The following is a 19,845-nucleotide window of genomic DNA, read 5'->3' as shown; positions in this document are numbered from 1 at the left end:
CAGAATTTTTTTTTTTGCTAGGTAACAGCACTACAGAAGATTGATTTCATGAATTTCATTTTCAGTCATTTTTCAAGTTCTTTTATTAATGTTCATCATTTTACAATATATTTCAAGGCACTTCAAAGAATATCATGTTTTTATTATCCAAAATTGATATAATATGTGAAAAAAAGGATAAATTCTGTAAAAGCAAAATAAATTAGTTGCAAGTTCTACTCATACAAAATTTTTACAGTGTTTTTTCCCATCCGCCCTTGCTAAGGTCATCATTGTGCCATCAAGCACTTAACTCCATGTTTTTCCAGAGGTATTGTCCGTATGATAAGAACACTGTAAATCACTTTAGATAAAACCATCTGCCAAACTACAAATTACCCCTAAACAAGAGCTAAACCTCAAACTTTAAATCAAGTCCTGAAAAATGTTAGTACAACCTCAAGCAGACTTTATATTTCACTTTCTTAAAAATAAACTTTTTTTTTTTCATAACGGATATCATAAGTGTTTAACAAACAGTGAATATTGTTATTATATTATCAAAGCTTTTTATGACATTTATGACAGATGTTTGTCTTAACTAACTGCACTCTGGACATTATAAACGTGCTGCAGAGCTCATGAGACTTTCTGTCTTGTTACCCTGGTTACAGCAAAAGCTTCCTGGGAACCAAGGAAACATCTCTGCTTCTCATGGCGATGTTCCTTTTAGCTGTGTTCTACCACGGCCAACAGGTAACACACACACACACACACACACACACACACACACTAACCTGACAGTGGATCAGGGGCCATTCAGTTCCTATTTTATAATGTCACGTTTCTAAGAAACGGAGGCAAGTTATTGGCTGCTTCATAAGGTTTCACAGTCAATATATAAAAGCCCTGCTCTCTCTGACGCACAGTGTGTGCAAAGCTTTTTAAGTTCACTCTACTGATTGTTGTCTTTGATGCCGTAGATCAGGGAAAAGAGTCGGTACGAGTGGTGATGAGCGAGAGAGAAAGAGAAATGAGCGCTGGGTTTGTGTGTGTGTGTGTGTGTGTGGTGTTGACGCTGCTCTGATTAAGGCGTATGGAGTCTCACATATGACCGAAATGCTTTGTGCTTGTGCCATGTGTTTGTGTCCAGCTATAAACTGCCTGTCCATATTTACCCCCCTCCCCTTGTATCCATGGCAACAGTGTGTCATTTAGGCAGGTGGTGCCACTGGCACTGCTTGGCCTATGGATTGGGACTTGGCTTGTGTTTCTTGGACAGTGATTTGATCATTTCTTATTTATGCTCATCTTGGTGTGTGTGTGTGTGTGTGTGTGTGTGTGTGTGTGTGTGTGTGTGTCGGATGAATGAACAAGCACTCTGTCACTGCAAGTCAGTGTCTATGAGGGATTACTCTTCATACAGAAGTCTGAGGCCACAATGAAAATTTGGGTTTCAAAATCTAATTTTAAACCTTGAAAGTTCAAGTTTTAAAAATATCTAGGAAATTATTAGGATCTATTATAAAATGAGTAAGAAACATTTGAAATTTGAAATATAAAGTTTGTGTTTACATATGTGTGTATACTGTGTATAATTATGTATATATATACATACACCCACATGCATGTATTTACGAAAAATATGTTATATTTATATATAAAATATTTATATATATAATATAAATTATATATATATATATATGCAAATATTTCTTAAATATATACATGTATGTGTGTGTATTTATATATATATAATTATACACAGTATGCACACATATGTACTGTAAACACACTGTATAGACACTGTAAAACCCGATAAGTTCAGAATACTAAATTTTTGTAGACACCGATTACCTTAGAAAATAAAGAAAATAAAGCACCTCAAATTTTTTAAGTAAACAATAATTATAAATAACAATTAAGTGAAACTGAAAAGTTTAAGTTTGCTTTTATTTAATGTTTAAGTGCACTGTACTTAAAACTATTGTTTACCATACATAATGTTTATCATTTTTCAATTATTTTGAGGCAGTGGTTGTAAAACCTGATAAGTTCAGTATACTCAAAACATTTAGTAAACAACTCAAAGCTTATTTTAGTAGAACTTAAAAAAATTATTTTGTACTATACAAACTTGCTAATTACAATTTAATTGAAATATTGAAAAACTAACACCTAATCTTTATGGTTAAGTGTTAGTTAGCAACAGCACACCAGCATGTGCTAATCTAACCATCAAAGAGACTATCACCATTTACTTGAATGAACTGTTAATCAACAGCCTTGAAGTTTCGCAGCCCATTCTCGACCTAACTAAACTCCTCGTTCAGAAAATGTAATTTTTTTAAGTTGCGTCAATGATTTAACAGACTTTAATTGCAGTGTACTCAATCTTTATAAGTTAGTAGTACTGTTCGGATTTACAGTGTACACACACATAAATTATATAAACACAAACTTTTATTTTGGATGCGATCGTTTGATCGTTTGACAGCCCTAATTAAAATATTTTGCTCTCTAGTCTTCTCAGACTTTAAACCCTACTGTATGTTTGTTTATTTGCAGTTGTTCTTTAACATCATGTAATTGTTTAATTGCTTCTACTGCAAATTTTTCTTGATATTTTTAAAACATTCTTAAGAATAAAGAATTGAGTAAGAATAAAAACATTCTTGGTATTTTTATCTTGTTTTCCAGTTAAAATATCTAAAAATGTATAAAACAAGGTAAATTTACTAATAAGTTATTTTTGCATTGTAGGCAGCACTGAGATTAAAAGGAGAACGGATGGCTTTAGTTTTTTGCTTTAGTGTGTCTGTTTAGTTCTTCTAAGGGATTTTATGAGAAACATCTAGGACAAAGTAAATACTTTCTATAAACTGAAAACTCCACTGGGTCTACTGTGCTCTGAAAGGGCAATAAAATGATCCTCTGGGGTAAATTCAGCACATGTTCCCCTTGATTAACCTGTGAATACAGGTACGTGCCTTACTCAAGGGAATAAGGCATGAGGGGATATATAACTGTTGTATTATCTGCTGAGTGAGAGCCTTGAGAACCAGCATGTCACCTCCAAAGAGCTCAGCACATCACTTTATCATGGATAAAACAATACATTCATTTTGGTCTCCATTGAAACAGCTGCCAGACTTCAGCTGTCTAAATTGCTTTTTTGACAGAGATAAAGTCCTGAAACCTCCAGACAGTGCTGAGATTCAAAACCGGGCCTCCCAAGACACCTAAAACTTTGGAAACTCATTTGTATTAAACCCTTTTCATACACTTTGTCAAAAGTAATTTGGTTGATATGCACTGCTGTAATTGTCTCCTGTCTGAGTGTGTGTGTCCGTCTCTACATCTGTGTGCATGTGTTTTAGAGGTTAATGGAGGTCAGTCTTGTTGATGTGTTTTTAATAATCATTCGGACAGTCGTACACCCCTGTCTGCCCCACTTGCATAATTACTCCTCATAAAATCATCTTTCACTCCATATTCAGCCTGAGAGCATACACAAATAAATGCATACACACACATGCGTTTTACACTCATACAGATGCACAAACACTTACATCATGCCCTGACTGTTAGTAAATTAATTTTTCAATCTGGACGCTTTTGTGAAACAGTTTCAATTAAAGCTGGATATTAATGCATGCAGATGAGCGTGTGTTACTGCTTAATTAGGCGGGACCTTGTTGGAGCTCTTCGTTTAGAAGAGAGCTGATGGAAGCAGGGGGAACAGAGATATCAGAAAAGCAGCACGGCTCACTTCCTGTTAAAGTCGAGACGTACCGCAAAGGGTTATGGCAGTGCCAAAGCTTTCAGGGTACTTTCTGAGTGCAGTGTATGAAAGAAATAAAATGGTGATGTTATTATCTACTCATGTAAAGTAGATTTTTTCCCTAGTGGAAGACAAAAGGAGATGTTTAGCTTTTCAGAATATCTAGGCTGCTCTTTTTCATGCAGTAGAAGTAGATGGATGCAAGAAGTGTCTGTGAAGCTTTGTCTGTAAAAAACAAACAAAAAAACAAACAAAAAAAAACACAAAAATAGTTCAAAAATTCCAGATTTTTTTAAAAGAAATTAATACTTTTATTCAACAAGGACACATTCAGTTGATCAAAAGTATCAGTAAATACTTTGTATTTTAAATAAATGATGTTCTTTTGAACTTTCTATTCATCAAGGAATCCTAAAAAGCAAATTATCCTTGTTTCAACAAAAATATCAAGTAGCATAACTGTTTTCAGCATTGATCATAATAAGAAATGTTTCTTTAGCAGCAAATCAGCAAATTAGAATAATTTCTGAAGGAAAAGCTTTGAAATCTGAAAGCTTTGCCATCACAGAAATACATTTTTTTATATTTTATTTATTTTAATTAATTTTAAAATATATTAAAATGAAAAATATTTCACCATATTATTGTTTTTACTGTATTTTGATCAAAAATTTTTTTTAAACAGTAGTGTATTGTCCTTTTTAGAGAGTAAAAGGGGAGAAGTCTTAAACCCTCATTAAACTGTCTGTGACATTTTATTTCAAAGCACTGAAACTTAATTTAATGTGATGTTTTATATTGATCTGATAGTCTCAAATGAAGGATCACAATTCATCTTGTGAAGTTGAAGGACAGCTGTGAATGTAGACTGAGTGTTCCAAGGAAGTTAAATGGAGTAAAGCAAATGCAGATTGCCAAATTGGGCAGAGAGCACAGGGCTCTACCAGGAAATAGAAGTGACCCAGATGCTGGCTGTCCCGCATATGACTGGGCTCAAAATTAACTTTTTTACTTGATAGCACCAGCAAAACTTTAGGAGCACCCACTGAAAATTAAGCATGCATTAGCATGCATCACAACTACAATATATATGTATACATATATATGTATGTGTGTATATATATATATATATATATATATATATATACATATATATTGTAGTTGTGATGCTTAATTCATGCTTAATGATTCTAACCAAATTAGAATAATTTCTGAAGGAAAAGCTTTGAAATCTGAAACAGCATGTGCAACAGCAAAGAGCTTGTTTACATTTTAGACAAGTCAAATTGCGATACTGAACAGGACCACATGGAGATGCCAAAAAAAACTAAAAACCAACCGCCTTGACCTGCATATATACTAAAGTACACAGCAACATACACAGGACAAATCCAAACATTATCCTGAATGTTTGTGAAAACAACGTGAATGTACTGAAATGCGTCTGTGCATAAATACAATGTGTGATCAGTGCGTCGAGAGCGCTCATATTGTTTACACATCAATATAACAGACTCACGCATGCTTAATGTAGGACTCCTGTACGTCACCGCAGTCGTCTGTACTTTGATTGCAATCCTCATCCATCAAAACTTTCATAGCGAGACGCTGGTTTGCTTTATCCAGCCAAGAAACATAGTTTTCAAATCATCTGGTCATACAGTGGTGGGATGTTTCGACGTTCCGTTCAGACAGGAACAGCGCGATGCGGGAGGAGGGCTCGCGCTCTTCAGATACAATGACAGAATATGACAGAGAGTTTGTGTTTTAAAGCGAAACAGACACTAGAATGAATAATTCTCTGTGCCATCTCTGATATAATCAGCATGGACTTTTAAGATCATCTAACTGCGTGACGTAAATTACGTTAATGACGCGATTTCACATGCTTCAGTAATTTTTTTGCGTTAAATGCGTTAAATTATTTTAACGCGTTAAGGATTTTGAATTAATCGCATGTGTTAACGTGTTAACGTTGACAGCCCTAATATATATATATATATATATATATATATATATATATATACAGAGTCCGATCGAAATAAAACTAAAAACTGATTGCAGTTAAAAAACAGACCAGAAATTAAGATTCATTTCAGATGATCTAATCACAAGTGGTCCAAAACACTGTAATCCAATCACTGAAAACACATACTGTACAGAGGTAGTCAGAAGCGCATGTTATTTGTAGTGTAAACACTAATCTGTCCTGATACATCCTAGAGATCCTTTTTGCACTTTGTCAACATGCAGTAACACAAACATAGAGAGTGATGTGTTTATTCATGAAATCAGAGACCCTCCACTGAAATCTGAACACAAGTGGTCACAGGAGACACATTTGAGACACTTGTGCAGATATAAACCACAAAATGTCTTGGCTGACCACTTGTGATCATATCACCTGAGATAAATCTTAATGCCAGGTGTAAATAGGGTCAACTTAAGTGAAGTGACATGACCTGAGGGCCAAGTATGGTAACCCATACTCAGAATTTGTCCTCTGCATTTAACCCATCCAAGTTAGTGCACACATATTAGGAGTAGTGAGTAGTGAACACACAAACACTGCAAACCGTGGACACACACACCCAGAGCAGTGGAGCAATTGGGGGTTAGGTGCCTTGCTCAAGGGCTCCTCAGTCATTTCCTGCTGGTAATAATGCATTCATCCATAAAAAACAATAATCCATACAACTCCGGTGGATTAATGAAGGCCTTCTAGTGATGCATTTTTGTAAGAAAAATATCCATATTCAAAACTTTATAAATTCAAATAACTAGCTTCCGGCGGACGACCGTACACAGAATGCGCAAGTCGATTTGCGGCGAAAGAGTATCCTTTGATCTGACGCACAACGTAATGACGAACACAGAGGTGCAGAGGATAGAGCAAAACAAATCACCGGTCACGGATTATAAGTCTAAAACTACCATTTTTAAAGACAAATTTCGGAGGATTTCGATATAAGAGGAGCTTAAATTTGTTGCACAGCCCTATTTGTTTGAACCGTGAGAGGCATCTAAGCTTACAATACTCCTTCATCCTGAGTCATACATCACGTCAGAGGATTACTCATTGGCGCAAGTCAACTTGCGCATTCTGTGTATGGTCGTTCACCGGAAGCTAGTTATTTGAATTTATGAAGTTGTAAATATGGATATTTTTCTTAAAAAAATGCATTGCATCGCTTCAGAAGGCCTTTATTAACCCCCTGGAGTCGTATGAATTACTCTTTTTTTTTTTATGGATGGATGCATTATTTTTGACTTCAAAACGCAGCCCCACCATTTAATTATTACATTTAATTAAGAATATTTTTGAACCTATATAAGGGTGTTTGCAATCAATGTTTTAAATTATTTCTACATACTTTTCTGATTTCTGATTCTGAAGTTATTTTCCACATTTAAGAAGAACATGCACCTCTCTGCATCTTTCCTGTCGTTGATTGCCTACAGATGCTTTCCTCCTCTAGTTGCTAGGATTTTTGTGTGCCTTTTTTCCAGTGACTGGATTGTGTTTGCTGAGTGTGTATTTGCTATTCATCTGCCTAGTATTGCTGACAGTTATTAGATATACCTACTCTTTTCTCTCTCTCTCTTCTTAGAGACTTAAAGCCTTTTTCCTTTTCTATTTGATAGAAATGAATAGAAATGTTTTATATATATATATATATATATATATATATTTATAAAATGGTTAGTTCCTGTCCTTGATTCTGATTGGTCAATAGCTGTGTTTTATTCACGATAAAACACGGCTATGACCGCTTCACTTAACGGTTCTGTGTATCACTACACAACACCCTTAGCAACCACTCTTAGCAATGTAAACCGTTTGTTCTCAATTGATATTGTCCATTGAAGCTTACTGTATTATGTAGAAGAGTATTGTGAGAAAGAGATCGAGTGAGCGAGTTTATTACCTGCATTCGGATTTAGCATTTTCCTTCAGGTCAGTCCTATGTTCATAATAAAAAATCTGTTTAAATGTCCAATGTATTGTCCTGTCCTTTTAACAGTTAAGGGGTTTTCCCGTGACTGACAGCACTAGTCAAAGCATTTGTCAGTTGCGTCTTGTTCCGTGTTCACAACAATTCAGTCTTTTCAATGTAAAAGTCTTTGCTACTGACTGACACACTCATAAAGACAGTCTTTGCCGCCATCTAATGGTGTAATAATGTAACTTCTGTTGCTGTTCAAGGTCAGGGACTATTTTTTTCCGGTGGAATGAAGGCTTTTAGTAAGAGTTTACTTGATGAAAGCTGCGTTGATACGTATTTCTGGCTTTAATATTTGTATTGTGTGGTAACCGTTTTATAAAAGCAAAAAGGTACTCGAGGCTAGTACTGTATCGTGAATAAGTCACGGCTGAAGGGGTTGCAGGCACTCCACTTCGCGTCATTCCTAAAAACGCCGTTAAGCCGTGACTTATTCACTCATTCCTTATTGTTTATATATATGTGTGTGTGTGTATATATATATATATATATATATATATTTATTTATTAGGGGTGTAATGGTACGCGTATTCGTACTGAACCATTTCGGTACAGGGCTTTCGGTACGGTGCACGTGTGTACCGAATGCATTACGCTCAATCAAGTGTTTCAATGGCGGAAAGATGTAAATAAAACAGCTTGTAAACAGTCATGTATCATTTACCTCAGAAAAGCCAGTGTGCATAGCTTGTTAGTTTGCCAGAGAAATGAACTCTTTCACTTAATATATGCACTGTATTAGCCTATATATTCATTATATTTTATTTAACCTGTTAGTGATGTCTTGATTATTTAATGTATGTTTAAATAAATCTGTCGTGAAAATGAAAGCCACTGTGTGTAAATGATTATATTTCAAAAACGAATTGGAGTAAAAACCTAATTTTATAATTAGATTTAGAAGTTAATGCAAACACTGCCTTATGTACAGGTTACATGTTTGCATACAACTTGTTATTTGAGTGTTTATTATACTAAAAATAAATAGCAACTGAATTTAGGCTAGTTTGGGCTTTGTTGTTAACCTTTAATATAGTAATGTGCAAGTAAGGGCTCCATACATAGTTTAGAGCATTAGCGTACCGAACTGTGAGTTTTGTATACCGTTACACCCCAATATATATATATATATATAGTTTAATTGATCAGAAGTGTTAGTAAAGGCATTTATAGTTTTACAAAAGATTTCCATTTCAATTACATTGATGTTTTTTTAAACTTTCTTTTCATCAAAAAATCCTGAAAATTTGTTGTCCACATAAATATTAAGCAGCACAACTGTTTTCAACATTGATAATAATAAGAGATGTTTCTTGATCAGTCCTGTGTTTTTGCTTGCTTTTGATGATTTAATGTATCTTGTGATACTTTTTATTCTTTGTTGTCTGACTAGCTTCATTCTCTGTCTCTCAGCTGGAGTACACTGCTCGTCTGGACTTCCTATGGCGTGTACAGGCGAAGGAAGAGATAAATGAGATGCGAGAGCTGCGTGAACACAATGAGAACATGCTCCGGAACATTCTCCCCAGCCATGTCGCACGCCACTTCCTGGAGAAAGACAGAGACAATGAGGTAGAGAGACAGAATGGATCTGGGTGTCTCACTTCTTTAGTCTGACAGGAAAAACATGGCAGCACTTTGACAGCAAGAACATGTGAGGAGGGGATGAATCATAGCCACTGTCTTTGTTCTCTATTGTGCTTTATTGGCATGACAATCAACTTTTTGTAAGCATTTGCAGCTGTGGAAGTCAAAACCAATTAAGAAATTGACACAAATCAATAATAAATATAGATGACAGAACTAAGAAAAGTACAAATGAAAAAAATATAGGACAGGTAAAGTCTGTAGCTCTCTTCCAAAACCTAGTAAGCTGCCTAAATAGAAAATAAAGTAAAACTTTTATTCAGCAAGAACGCATTAAATTGATCAAAAGTAACAGTAAAAACATTTATAATCTTACAAAAGATTTATATTTCAAATAAATGCTATATTAGAATGATTTCTGAAGGATCATGTGACACTGAAGACTGTAATGATGCTGAAAAAAATCAGCTTTGCCATGACAGGAATTTACTTTTAAAATGTACATTTAAAAGTAAATGTTTCTCAAAATTACTGTTTTTACTGTATTTTTGATCAGATAATTGCAGCATAAGAGACTTCTTGCAGGAAGTCAATTTTTTTTTTTTAAATTACACAGAACTCGGATTTGTTTTTTCACTGAGCTTGTACAAATACTTTCTGAGATAGCCTTCTCCATGCAGTGTTGCCTTTAGAATTTAGCTAAAATAAGGTATCTTAGTAGGCAGCTTAATTCAATTTGTCTCCCATTTGGAAAAGCTTCTGGTTCTGGTTAATTTTGTTGTGCTTACAACATAGATTGTTTATCTTGTGGCAGCCATGTTTTTATGTGCCTGCATATCTTTTTTTGCTAGTTTCTGTTTTTTCTTATTCCTTTGCCCTTTCCTTTGAGTTTGTAAAGCCAGTCTGTGTGTGTGTGTTTGTGTGCTCTCTTGTCCTGATGTGACTCCTCTGTTTATTTCTGGAATCTTCCGTTGTCAGTCAATCAGACAATAGGGAGGCTAAATAATGGAGCTGTATAACTCACGGATAAAAAATGCATCCATTAAGCCTGTGTGTGTGGGTGAGTGTATTGAGTTGCTTTAATTATCCCATTCATTTATAATCAGGTGGAGTATTGAGGCATGATTTAACTGGTGACGCTAAAAGTGTGTGTGTGTCTGAGTGTGTGAACCATAATTTACGCCACTCTCTGCTATTATTAAGATGAGAAAATGATCCCTCTCCCTCACACATGCACACATACCGCGGTCTTGCTCGCAAAACCTGCCACTCTTGAAGGGCACTGCAGTAATTTGGTTCAGTGACTAACACTTATTAAGTGTATTATTACCTGTTTTCTACACTTGTCTTTAACAGTCACTGACTTTTTACACATATAATCGCTCAGCAGTACTGGCATGCAGTGATGACATCATGCGTCAGCGGGGCGTATCAGTGCGATGCTGAATGTTTAGGGTGTATGGAGAGAGTTTAACCTCATGCCATTGACCACAGCTCCCTCTTTAAACAGCAAAGTAGTTAGACCTGTGGCCTTGAGGTTTGCACACATTAGACGTCAATTAGTACGTAATTAGTCTGAATAACTCTGCACACTTTATTTTAAAAGTGTGGTAGATGTGACATATTATGTAGTGCGTATGAGGTCTGTTCATAACCATGTGTATATGGGAAGTGTGTATAAGCCGTGATTTTTCAGGGCCCTTTAGGCACCATTCACACAGGACCCATTCTGTTTTATAATTATTGTACACATGCAGAGAAACGTTGTTTGTCATTGCAACACTTTTTTGTTTTTAATATAATTAATTCTATATAAAAAAGTATTTATATTATATTATATTATATTATATTATTGCATGCTATAATAAATAACATTAGCCTATAATAATATATTATATGTAAAAAAAAATATATATATAATTTTTTAATTTTGTATTTGTTGTTTTTGAATTCTATATAAAATATCAGCTTGTCAGCGGTGTTATTTTAGTATAATTGAGACTTTTTAATTAATATTTTGAAATAATTTTTTATATTTTCCATTTTTATTTTAATTATAGTAATTTTGTTGTGTGTTTTTGTCATTTTTATGATTTTTTTTGTAAATATGTCTATATAGTTATTATTAATTTTTATTTCAGTTTTAGTTTATTTTAGTACAAGTTAAACTAAATGAAAATGAGAAATGTTGCCTTGGCAACTAGCTGAAATTTACATTTTTTATATTTTATTTTGTCTCAGTTAACTTTTATTTTATTTCAGGTAACAGAAATGTTTTTTATGCTTTTAGTTTTAGTTAAATATAATGACCCTGCTTGTCAGATGCATTATGAACCAAGTGTGTTTGTTATAGTTTTGTACACATGCAGAAAAACATTGTTTGCCATTGCAACCTTTTTTTTTTCGTTGTTGTTGTTGCTACACTTGTTTGTTTTTTAAGGTGATTAATTATATATAAAAATGTATTCATTTATATATTTATTCTTACACATTATTTTGTTATAAATAAAATATAACATTGTTAATATATAATATATTAACATATTGTATTGCATACTATAATTAATAACATTATATTATATATTATATGTAAACCATGTTTTTTGTATGTTGTATGTGTTGTATTGGCATTTATCAGATATCAGCCTTATCAGATGCATCTGTTCTGACTCCCACTTATGAGGTAATCAAGTGTTAGTTATAAAGCAACACTGCCCTCTAGTGGTCAACACATTATGCATATATTGTTGTTCTGAACTTCATTGGACCCACATTTCTGTATGTATTTACATGTGTCATACTGAACCGTAGTTATCTGAAGTTGACTTGAAGCCAGTGAGGAGGTTTCTAATGTGTGGTCTCCATCCATAGGAGCTCTACTCGCAATCATATGACACAGTGGGAGTGATGTTCGCCTCCATTCCGGGCTTTGCAGATTTTTACTCACAGACAGAGATGAATAATCAGGGTGTGGAGTGTTTGCGGCTGCTCAACGAGATCATCGCTGATTTTGATGAGGTCAGAATTCTACCATCACACACACGTGTTTAAAGGCATAGTCCAGCAATAAATGACAATCCTGTCATTATTTACTCACCCTCATGTTGATCCAAACCCATTCTATGACAGTCCATTTTGACCGAAAAACAGCATACAGGTTTGTAATGACATGAGGGTGAGTAAATAATGACAGAATTGTCATTTTGGGGTGAACTATCCTTTTAAAGTGCCTGTATTATGCTTTTTCAGAAATTACCTTTCATGTAATGTATTGTGTAATATAGCTGTTTGTGAATGCGAAAGGTCGCAAAGTTTTAAAGATCAAAGTGCACGATCAATGGGGTTACCGTCTCCCAAAAGAAAAAAGAACTGCCTAAAACAAGTTGCCAGTAATTCCAATCTCACTTCCTGCTTGAACCAATGTAGGTTTGTAACATATTTGCATAATGCCAGTCTATGGTCTTCATTGGATGCCCACGGGCAACGTTTACTTTGACCTGCCCTCAAACACTGTAGTTGTAGCTGAGGCCTGGAAGAGTTTGGTTTGTGCTGTCGAGAAAATGCTGTTTTCTGTGCTGTGAAAGTAAATCCATTTTGCATGCATCCAAAGGATGAGGACTCGGGCTCAAATTAATACAATAAAACCGACATCATTACTGTTTTTATCAAGTGCTAAGAAAGCCTCTAGAGCTGAAATTCGGATAAGGTAATGGGTGAATCGTTTCGGACACGCTCTGTAAGCAGTAGACCAATCACAACAGACTGAGTCATCTGACCAATCAGAGCAGAGTAGGCTCTCAGATACAAGGGGTTTAGAGAGACCGAATGCTTTATCGAATATTTTTTTACCTTTGATGTAGTGATGAGAATTTTGGATCATTTTACTGACTCTTGTTTAGCAAAATGAACGAGTCTTTTTTCAATTCATTTTGTTCATTTCAGCAAAATATAATTGAAATGTTACATAACAGACAATTTCCCCAACACATCAACTTACATAAACATTGATCACAATTAGAATAAGAAAAAATATAATGTAGCCAAGGCCAAATTATGAGAAACAGAAAAGATTAATTCATTGCTTAGCTGGGTCTTCAGGCTATGCAGTCTGTTAGTTCACCTCAACTCCCGATCCGAGTCGTTCATTCTTTCGTCATGTCTCATCCCCATAGGCTGAAGCAATGAAGTTTGTACTGGAAACAGAAATGATTAGTTCACCTCCTCCTGAGTCTTTGGATCTGAGTAGTTTGTTCATCACGAGTTATGGAAAAGAACCATCTTGACAGAAATGTATAAATTGTAAGAAATTTGAGACCAGAAACATATCACATAACTATAAGAGTAAAAAAACTAACTATGCTCTTTTTTATTAACTTATTTCTGTATCCAATGCAGCTGTCATGTCACGTGACAAAAGATTGAACAACTCAGACCCGAAGACTCAAGAAGTGAGCTAATCATTTCTGTTTCGGCAGCGGCTATTTACACTAAGTGAAAATAGCATATTTTCTTAGCGATATGCTATTTACACTAGGTGAAAATAGCGATAGATTCTATTCACACCATGTAAAAGTATCAGTTCTTTTCAATAAGAGTAAATAGTAATTAGATGCTATCTATACTTTATATTGGCAGATTCTATTTGCACCTGTTTTTTTTGTACACTAACAGGATGCAATAATATCATAGAGTGTAAATTATTATATTTCTTAAAATTATTAAATGGATGCTTCCTTATTGGGAGAGTAAAAACCCTCACTACACCTTCCCCTAACCCTACGCCTTCCCCTAACCCTACCCAATAAACACTTTTAATATTATCAAACACTCGTTCGCAGTTTATTTCCACTTTTAGAACATTATTTTCATTTTTATTCAAAAATAAAAGGTGGATTTGAACCTGTGTCGATCGCGTTAAAAGCCAGGTCTGCGGGCCTTACTCGCTACTACTGCCCACTGAAGATGTTGAATTCCATGTGTCTTTTTTAAAACTTGAGTGGTCCAACCAGACACTGGTGGGCGGAGCTAGTGTAAATAGCGTTCGCCAACAAGGCGTTCGCCAACAAGACACTTCAGTCTGTTTTCGGTACAGAACCTATGGGATGTTGCACGTGCATGGTCAACACAAAATGACCGAATCACTCTCTGAGACAACTCGTAGTTCCCGATTCATATTAAAGATTCATTCAAAATGAACGAATCATTTATAATTGACTCATCCCTATTTGAATGCATGTAAACCTATTGTTGGAGACCTCCAAAACAAAATTAAAAACCTTTAAAGGTGCATTTTAATATTGATGATTCATCTAAGATGCACAGATCCATCACACCTGCTCAGAAGCTGGTGATGCAAGTTTAATGTTACATATGTCATAATTGAAAGATTCTCTCTCTCTACAGCTGCTGGGGGAGGAGCGTTTTCAGGACATCGAGAAGATAAAGACCATTGGCAGCACGTACATGGCTGTGTCAGGACTGTCTCCTGAGAAACAAGTATGAAAACACACACACACCTACAGAAGCCTACACACTCACTCATGCTAAAACATATTATCTGATGTCTTCTTATAAGTAGTGTCTGTAGTTTGAAATCTATAAAAGGGTTAGCTTGTGCACTAATCTTTCTATATATGTGTGTGTTACCATAGCAATGTGAGGATAAATGGGGGCATCTGTGTGCGCTGGCAGATTTCGCGATTGCTCTGAATGAAAGCATTCAGGAGATCAACAAACATTCATTTAACAACTTCCAACTCAGAATCGGTAAGAGTCAAATGATTTAAACACAAATATTTTAGAAACACATTTGAAAGTGACAATGGAGCGCAACAGTGACTGCCCACTTTTTTTTAATCAGCCTTGATTGCGAAAGTATTTTACCTGTTTATTTTCTCCATAGGAATTTCAGAACATTTTAATATAGATTTAAAGCCATAAATGAAAGCAACCAGCTCTGAGAAGATTCACAACATTACAAATATAAAATAAATAAATAAATGAATGAAAATTGGAAAAGATATTTTTGTTGAAATATTCATATAAGATGTTTGAGGTTATAAGGATTACAGTTATATCATTTGCAATGTATTGTGGGTGTGGGCAGTCACTATTCCTGTTTCCATGGTTACTGATCATTTCAGGATCATGGGTAATGTAGTTTTTAGTTTTTTTTTTTTTTAAATCACATTGAAAACTTTTAGAATTTCTATCTCAAGTGCACCTAAAAAATCTAAATTTTATCTTTCTATACACAGCCATTCAAAAATGTCATTTTGAAAGAAATTAATATTTTTCTTTAGCAAGCATGCATAAAATTGATCAAAAGTGACAGTGAAGAAATTTATAAATACTGTTCTTTAGATCTATCTATCTATCTATCTATCTATCTATCTATCTATCTACTTTTTAGCTGATTCTACTCTGTTCTTACCCTGAAAATAGCTTAGATGCTGACATGTCATGAAACAGTCAAATAAATCAATTGGAATCAATGACTTGTGGCTTCTTGATAGCTTCAGGACTCATCATAGGTCTGTCATGAAAGATTTATTTATCATCACAAAAAAAAAAAAAATCAGTGTTTTGTGATAAAAAATGAATAGAATTTTTACTTCTGGAACTGGGCTCTTGCACTCTATCAAGGCCCTGTTTACACTAGTGCGTTTTCATTTTAACAAGGCGTTTTAAAATGAAAATGATCCTCGTCTATACTGCCGTTTCCACTGCGTTTCAAAAAAGATCTCCGTCTACACTATTCATGCACACTGGGCCTGCGCGTAGTGTAAACGGCTGCCAAAGCTATAATAATAGCTTGCCTCTTGGGCATTTAGGCAGCTGCAGTATGCAGTAAAAAAATGCAGAGTTTAATTGCACAATGGCTGCTAAAAAGGACAACAAAGTCAGCAAAGCTTGCAGTTCCGTCTCCATGTTATTGTTTACACAGTCGTTGAGGCTGGTCTGTTACAGATCCGATAAGAGAGGTTATTGTCGTGTTGTGGTAGCGTAACGTGGGCAGCCACGCCTTCATTTTCAGAAATCTCTGTTTTGGTCCATTTACACTGAAACGAAACCCAGGAGTTTTCAAACTAAAAATGAGTCTGCAGCGGTTCCAAAAGTCTCCGTTTTCGAGGGTCAAAAACTCCGGAGTAGTGTAGACACCAGGTGTAACCGTAGTAAAAGTTATGCGTTTTAAAATGAAAACGCACTAGTGTAAACAGGGCCTAAAAGGCTGAAATGTAGCTCCATTGCAGCTTGCACCATCATGTCTTTTCAACAAGGTGAACAGTGAGATTTTCTGATGCTAATGCTATGCTCACTCTCTCCCTCAGGTATGGCACATGGCTCTGTGGTGGCTGGAGTGATTGGCGCTAAAAAGCCGCAGTATGATATTTGGGGGAAGACAGTCAATCTGGCAAGTCGTATGGACAGCACAGGAGTCAGCGGCAAGATCCAGCTCCCAGAGGAGACCTACGCCATCCTGAACGAGCGCGGCTTTGCCTTCGAGTACCGAGGCGAGATCTACGTGAAGGGCATCAGCGAACAGGAAGGCAAGATCCGCACACACTTCCTGATGGGCCGCGTGCAGCCCAACCCGCTCATCCTGCAGCCGAGGAAGCTCACGGGCCAGTACTCGCTCGCCGCCGTGGTGCTCGGCCTGGTCCAGTCCCTCAACCGGCAGAAACAGAAACAAATCCTCAATGAAAACAACAACTCAGGCATCATGAAGGGCCACCACTACAACCGCAGAACTCTGCTGGCACCGGGCGGCTCGGACACCAGCCACGCCGAGGTCACGGACAAGAGCGATCTGGCCTAGATCTTGGATGAGGAAAACAAACTACGTACTGAACCAAAAGACTGAGCTGTACTTCAGACTGCTGCCGCTGACTGAGTGTCTCTCTTGCTGTCTGTGTTTCTTTTTGTATTTCTTTTGTATTTGAGAAACAATAAAGGGGTTTAATTTTTTTATAAAGGTCTGAGCTTCCTTTTAATAAAGGTCTGTATGAATGGTTTGAGCTAATGCTGTGTTCACGTCATGTCGGAATTATTGTAACTCTGAGATTCTCCTCAAAATTTTTAACATCCTCAGACTCAGATACATAATTAGTTTCTAAGGCAACGCTCATAACCAAAATGGTTCCATGTGCAGCTTTATTGTTGATGACAGCAAAATATTTAATCACTAGATTGTTTATCAGTTTACCTTATGTTTGAATTCGTCAAGAAACTGAATTTTCAATAATCTTTTCTTCCCTATTGTGCACTCTAAACAATTTTGCATAATTTTTTTTTTTTTTTGAGTTATGACAACTTTGAGTGAATTTACGTTCAACCAACAAGCTATATTCATTTGTAGCATGAACACAATTTTTTAAGTTGATTACGTATAATAATTAAGTCGCTCCAACTACCAGTTGTATCCTTGAAACTAATTATGCTGCCTTCAGAATTTGAGTTTCCTAGGTAAAACTTTACACATGAACGCCCTCTCATGTCGAAACTTGAAGTTGATGTAATGATCAACATTATTATGTCAACAGAACTCTACAAAATAACATTTGCAACTTAAAAGGTTTAATCAAATCAACAAACTAAAATGTTTAACTTGCAACAATGCATTTATTTATGTTGTGGTAACAGGTCCCCTGAATTACTTTTTAGAGCGTGACATATATTTGAGTGAAACAGCTTCTCGAACAAGAAAAAATGTAGGGACTTGATTGGACCGTTGTGGTTTGCTATTGCTGCAAGGGGAAGATATTTTGATTAAAGAATACGAAGGCACATGAATTTTTTTTTTTTTTTTTTTTTAAAGAATGATGTATAAGGATAAATCATTTATAATAAATACTGCAATATTCCATAAAAAAATACGAATTTTCCATTTTGATTTTATGGTGACTTTGAGAGGCAAGAAATCACATTAGACATGAGACATAGCTCTTTTGTTCTGGCTTTTTGTCAGGCATTCAAAAAGTATTCTAACTTGTTGCTAGGGCTTGGCAGGGTGTTCGGACAGGTTGCTGTTCTAGCTGGTTGCTTGGCATTTCTATGGGGTTCTACCTGGTTGCTAAGCTGTTCTGACTGGTTGCTACAAATTGCTGGGTGTTCTAATCTAGAACATATAAGTCAGGGCTGCCAACTCTCACGCATTTCATCGCGAGACTCACGCAATTCACAATTCTTAAGCCACACATCCATTTTCTCACGCAGTGAAAAACATTGTGGAGCACAAACTCAGAGGACACGGACAACGCGGCCGACAGACAAGACAGCAAGATACAAACTGCCAGCTTTAAAATTCTGTCAAATTTATTCAAACAATAAATACAGTTTTGGCGCTCTTTCATGTGCCACATTCAGCTGGTACGCGATCATCTCTTCCTCTTTACTACTAGTCATAGCAGGAAATAAACATGACTGAACATCAGAAGGATGTCTCATGTAATCGCTCGATCAGTGTTTCAACCAAGAAAAGACATCAAAACAGCTTGTAAACAATATGCCAGTAATGTTACATTTACCTCAGGTAAGCCATGACAATAGCATTAGCTAGAAAAAATAACTGGAGGATCATTTTGCTAAATGCCCTATTACATATTCATTCTATTTTTACTCTTGTCATTAAAATATAACATTAGGCTATTATAAAAACCGCATTGTTTAATTAATCGTAGCATAGCTTTACAAATGTTAATATATTATTTTATATTATAATAATATACTCCCAGTGTTGTGCTAAATTTACACTACCAGTGTTTGCCAGTGTTTACTATATAATCCTGTGTGGATTATATAAATACTGGCAGTGTTAATTTAACACTTGGGGTTTTGCTGTGTATAGTTTTAATATCATAACATTAATATTTAATATTAATAATGTAATATTAACATTATAGTAATAGCCTATTTATAATAATGTACTTTAATATTAATGTACCAGCTGACAGGGTTCCCTTAGTTTACAGAATTAGGCTACTTGAGAGAGATTTTTTTTTGTCCTTGAGAAAAATTAACATGCTGTAGGCCTACCTGATATTTATCCAAATGAATCTAGCCTATATTGAATATATATTCAATTCTCACTCCAAGCTGAACTCAAAAGTTGGCAGCCCTGTCACAAGCATACACATAAATGTAGAGGTAACTGACTACCTTTAACTGTTTAGGCTGCTGACATTTTTGTTATTTTTTGACATGACGGTCAATCAGAATTGTTTATGTTAAATTTTTTCTTATATGTCGAAAACTCTTAAACAAGAGAACCCCGACATAACGTGAACGTTTCATAAATGTACTCCATAATGCTTTGTTATTGTTTTGATATAGTTTTGCAATTTAGCATGAGGAAACCGATGTCGAAGTAGGGTGAGTATGATATAACACATTCCTATCTTATGTTTTAGACACACTGAAACAAGCATAAACATCTGGATTTCTATTACAGATATATTTTATTACAGATAGGCCTACAGAAAGTTTTACAGA

The 19,845-nt window shown here is 35.4% G+C and overlaps 1 protein-coding gene across 5 annotated transcripts in view; it reads left to right on the top strand.

Annotated features, from left to right (window-relative positions):
- adcy8 (adenylate cyclase 8 (brain)) overlaps positions 1-18,342 on the top strand; it is a 61,437-nt gene extending 43,095 nt beyond the window's left edge. The window contains exons 13-19 of one of the 5 annotated variants that reach the window (XM_051861984.1): positions 654-735; positions 9,181-9,339; positions 11,993-12,037; positions 12,226-12,372; positions 14,758-14,850; positions 15,006-15,120; positions 16,686-18,342. In XM_051861984.1, the coding sequence (XP_051717944.1) occupies positions 654-735; positions 9,181-9,339; positions 11,993-12,037; positions 12,226-12,372; positions 14,758-14,850; positions 15,006-15,120; positions 16,686-17,173 (1,129 nt within the window). In that variant the 3' untranslated portion in view covers positions 17,174-18,342. The remainder of the gene's footprint in view (positions 1-653; positions 736-9,180; positions 9,340-11,992; positions 12,038-12,225; positions 12,373-14,757; positions 14,851-15,005; positions 15,121-16,685) is intronic. The other 4 variants (XM_051862001.1, XM_051861993.1, XM_051862009.1 and 1 more) reach the window with 4 other exon arrangements.
- The last annotated feature ends 1,503 nt before the right edge of the window (positions 18,343-19,845 follow it).

The sequence above is a fragment of the Ctenopharyngodon idella genome, chromosome 2 (genome assembly GCF_019924925.1).
Source record: "Ctenopharyngodon idella isolate HZGC_01 chromosome 2, HZGC01, whole genome shotgun sequence".
Lineage (NCBI taxonomy): Eukaryota > Metazoa > Chordata > Actinopteri > Cypriniformes > Xenocyprididae > Ctenopharyngodon > Ctenopharyngodon idella.
Note: the sequence above shows the minus strand (reverse complement) of the source record. Positions and strands in the feature narration are given on the sequence as shown.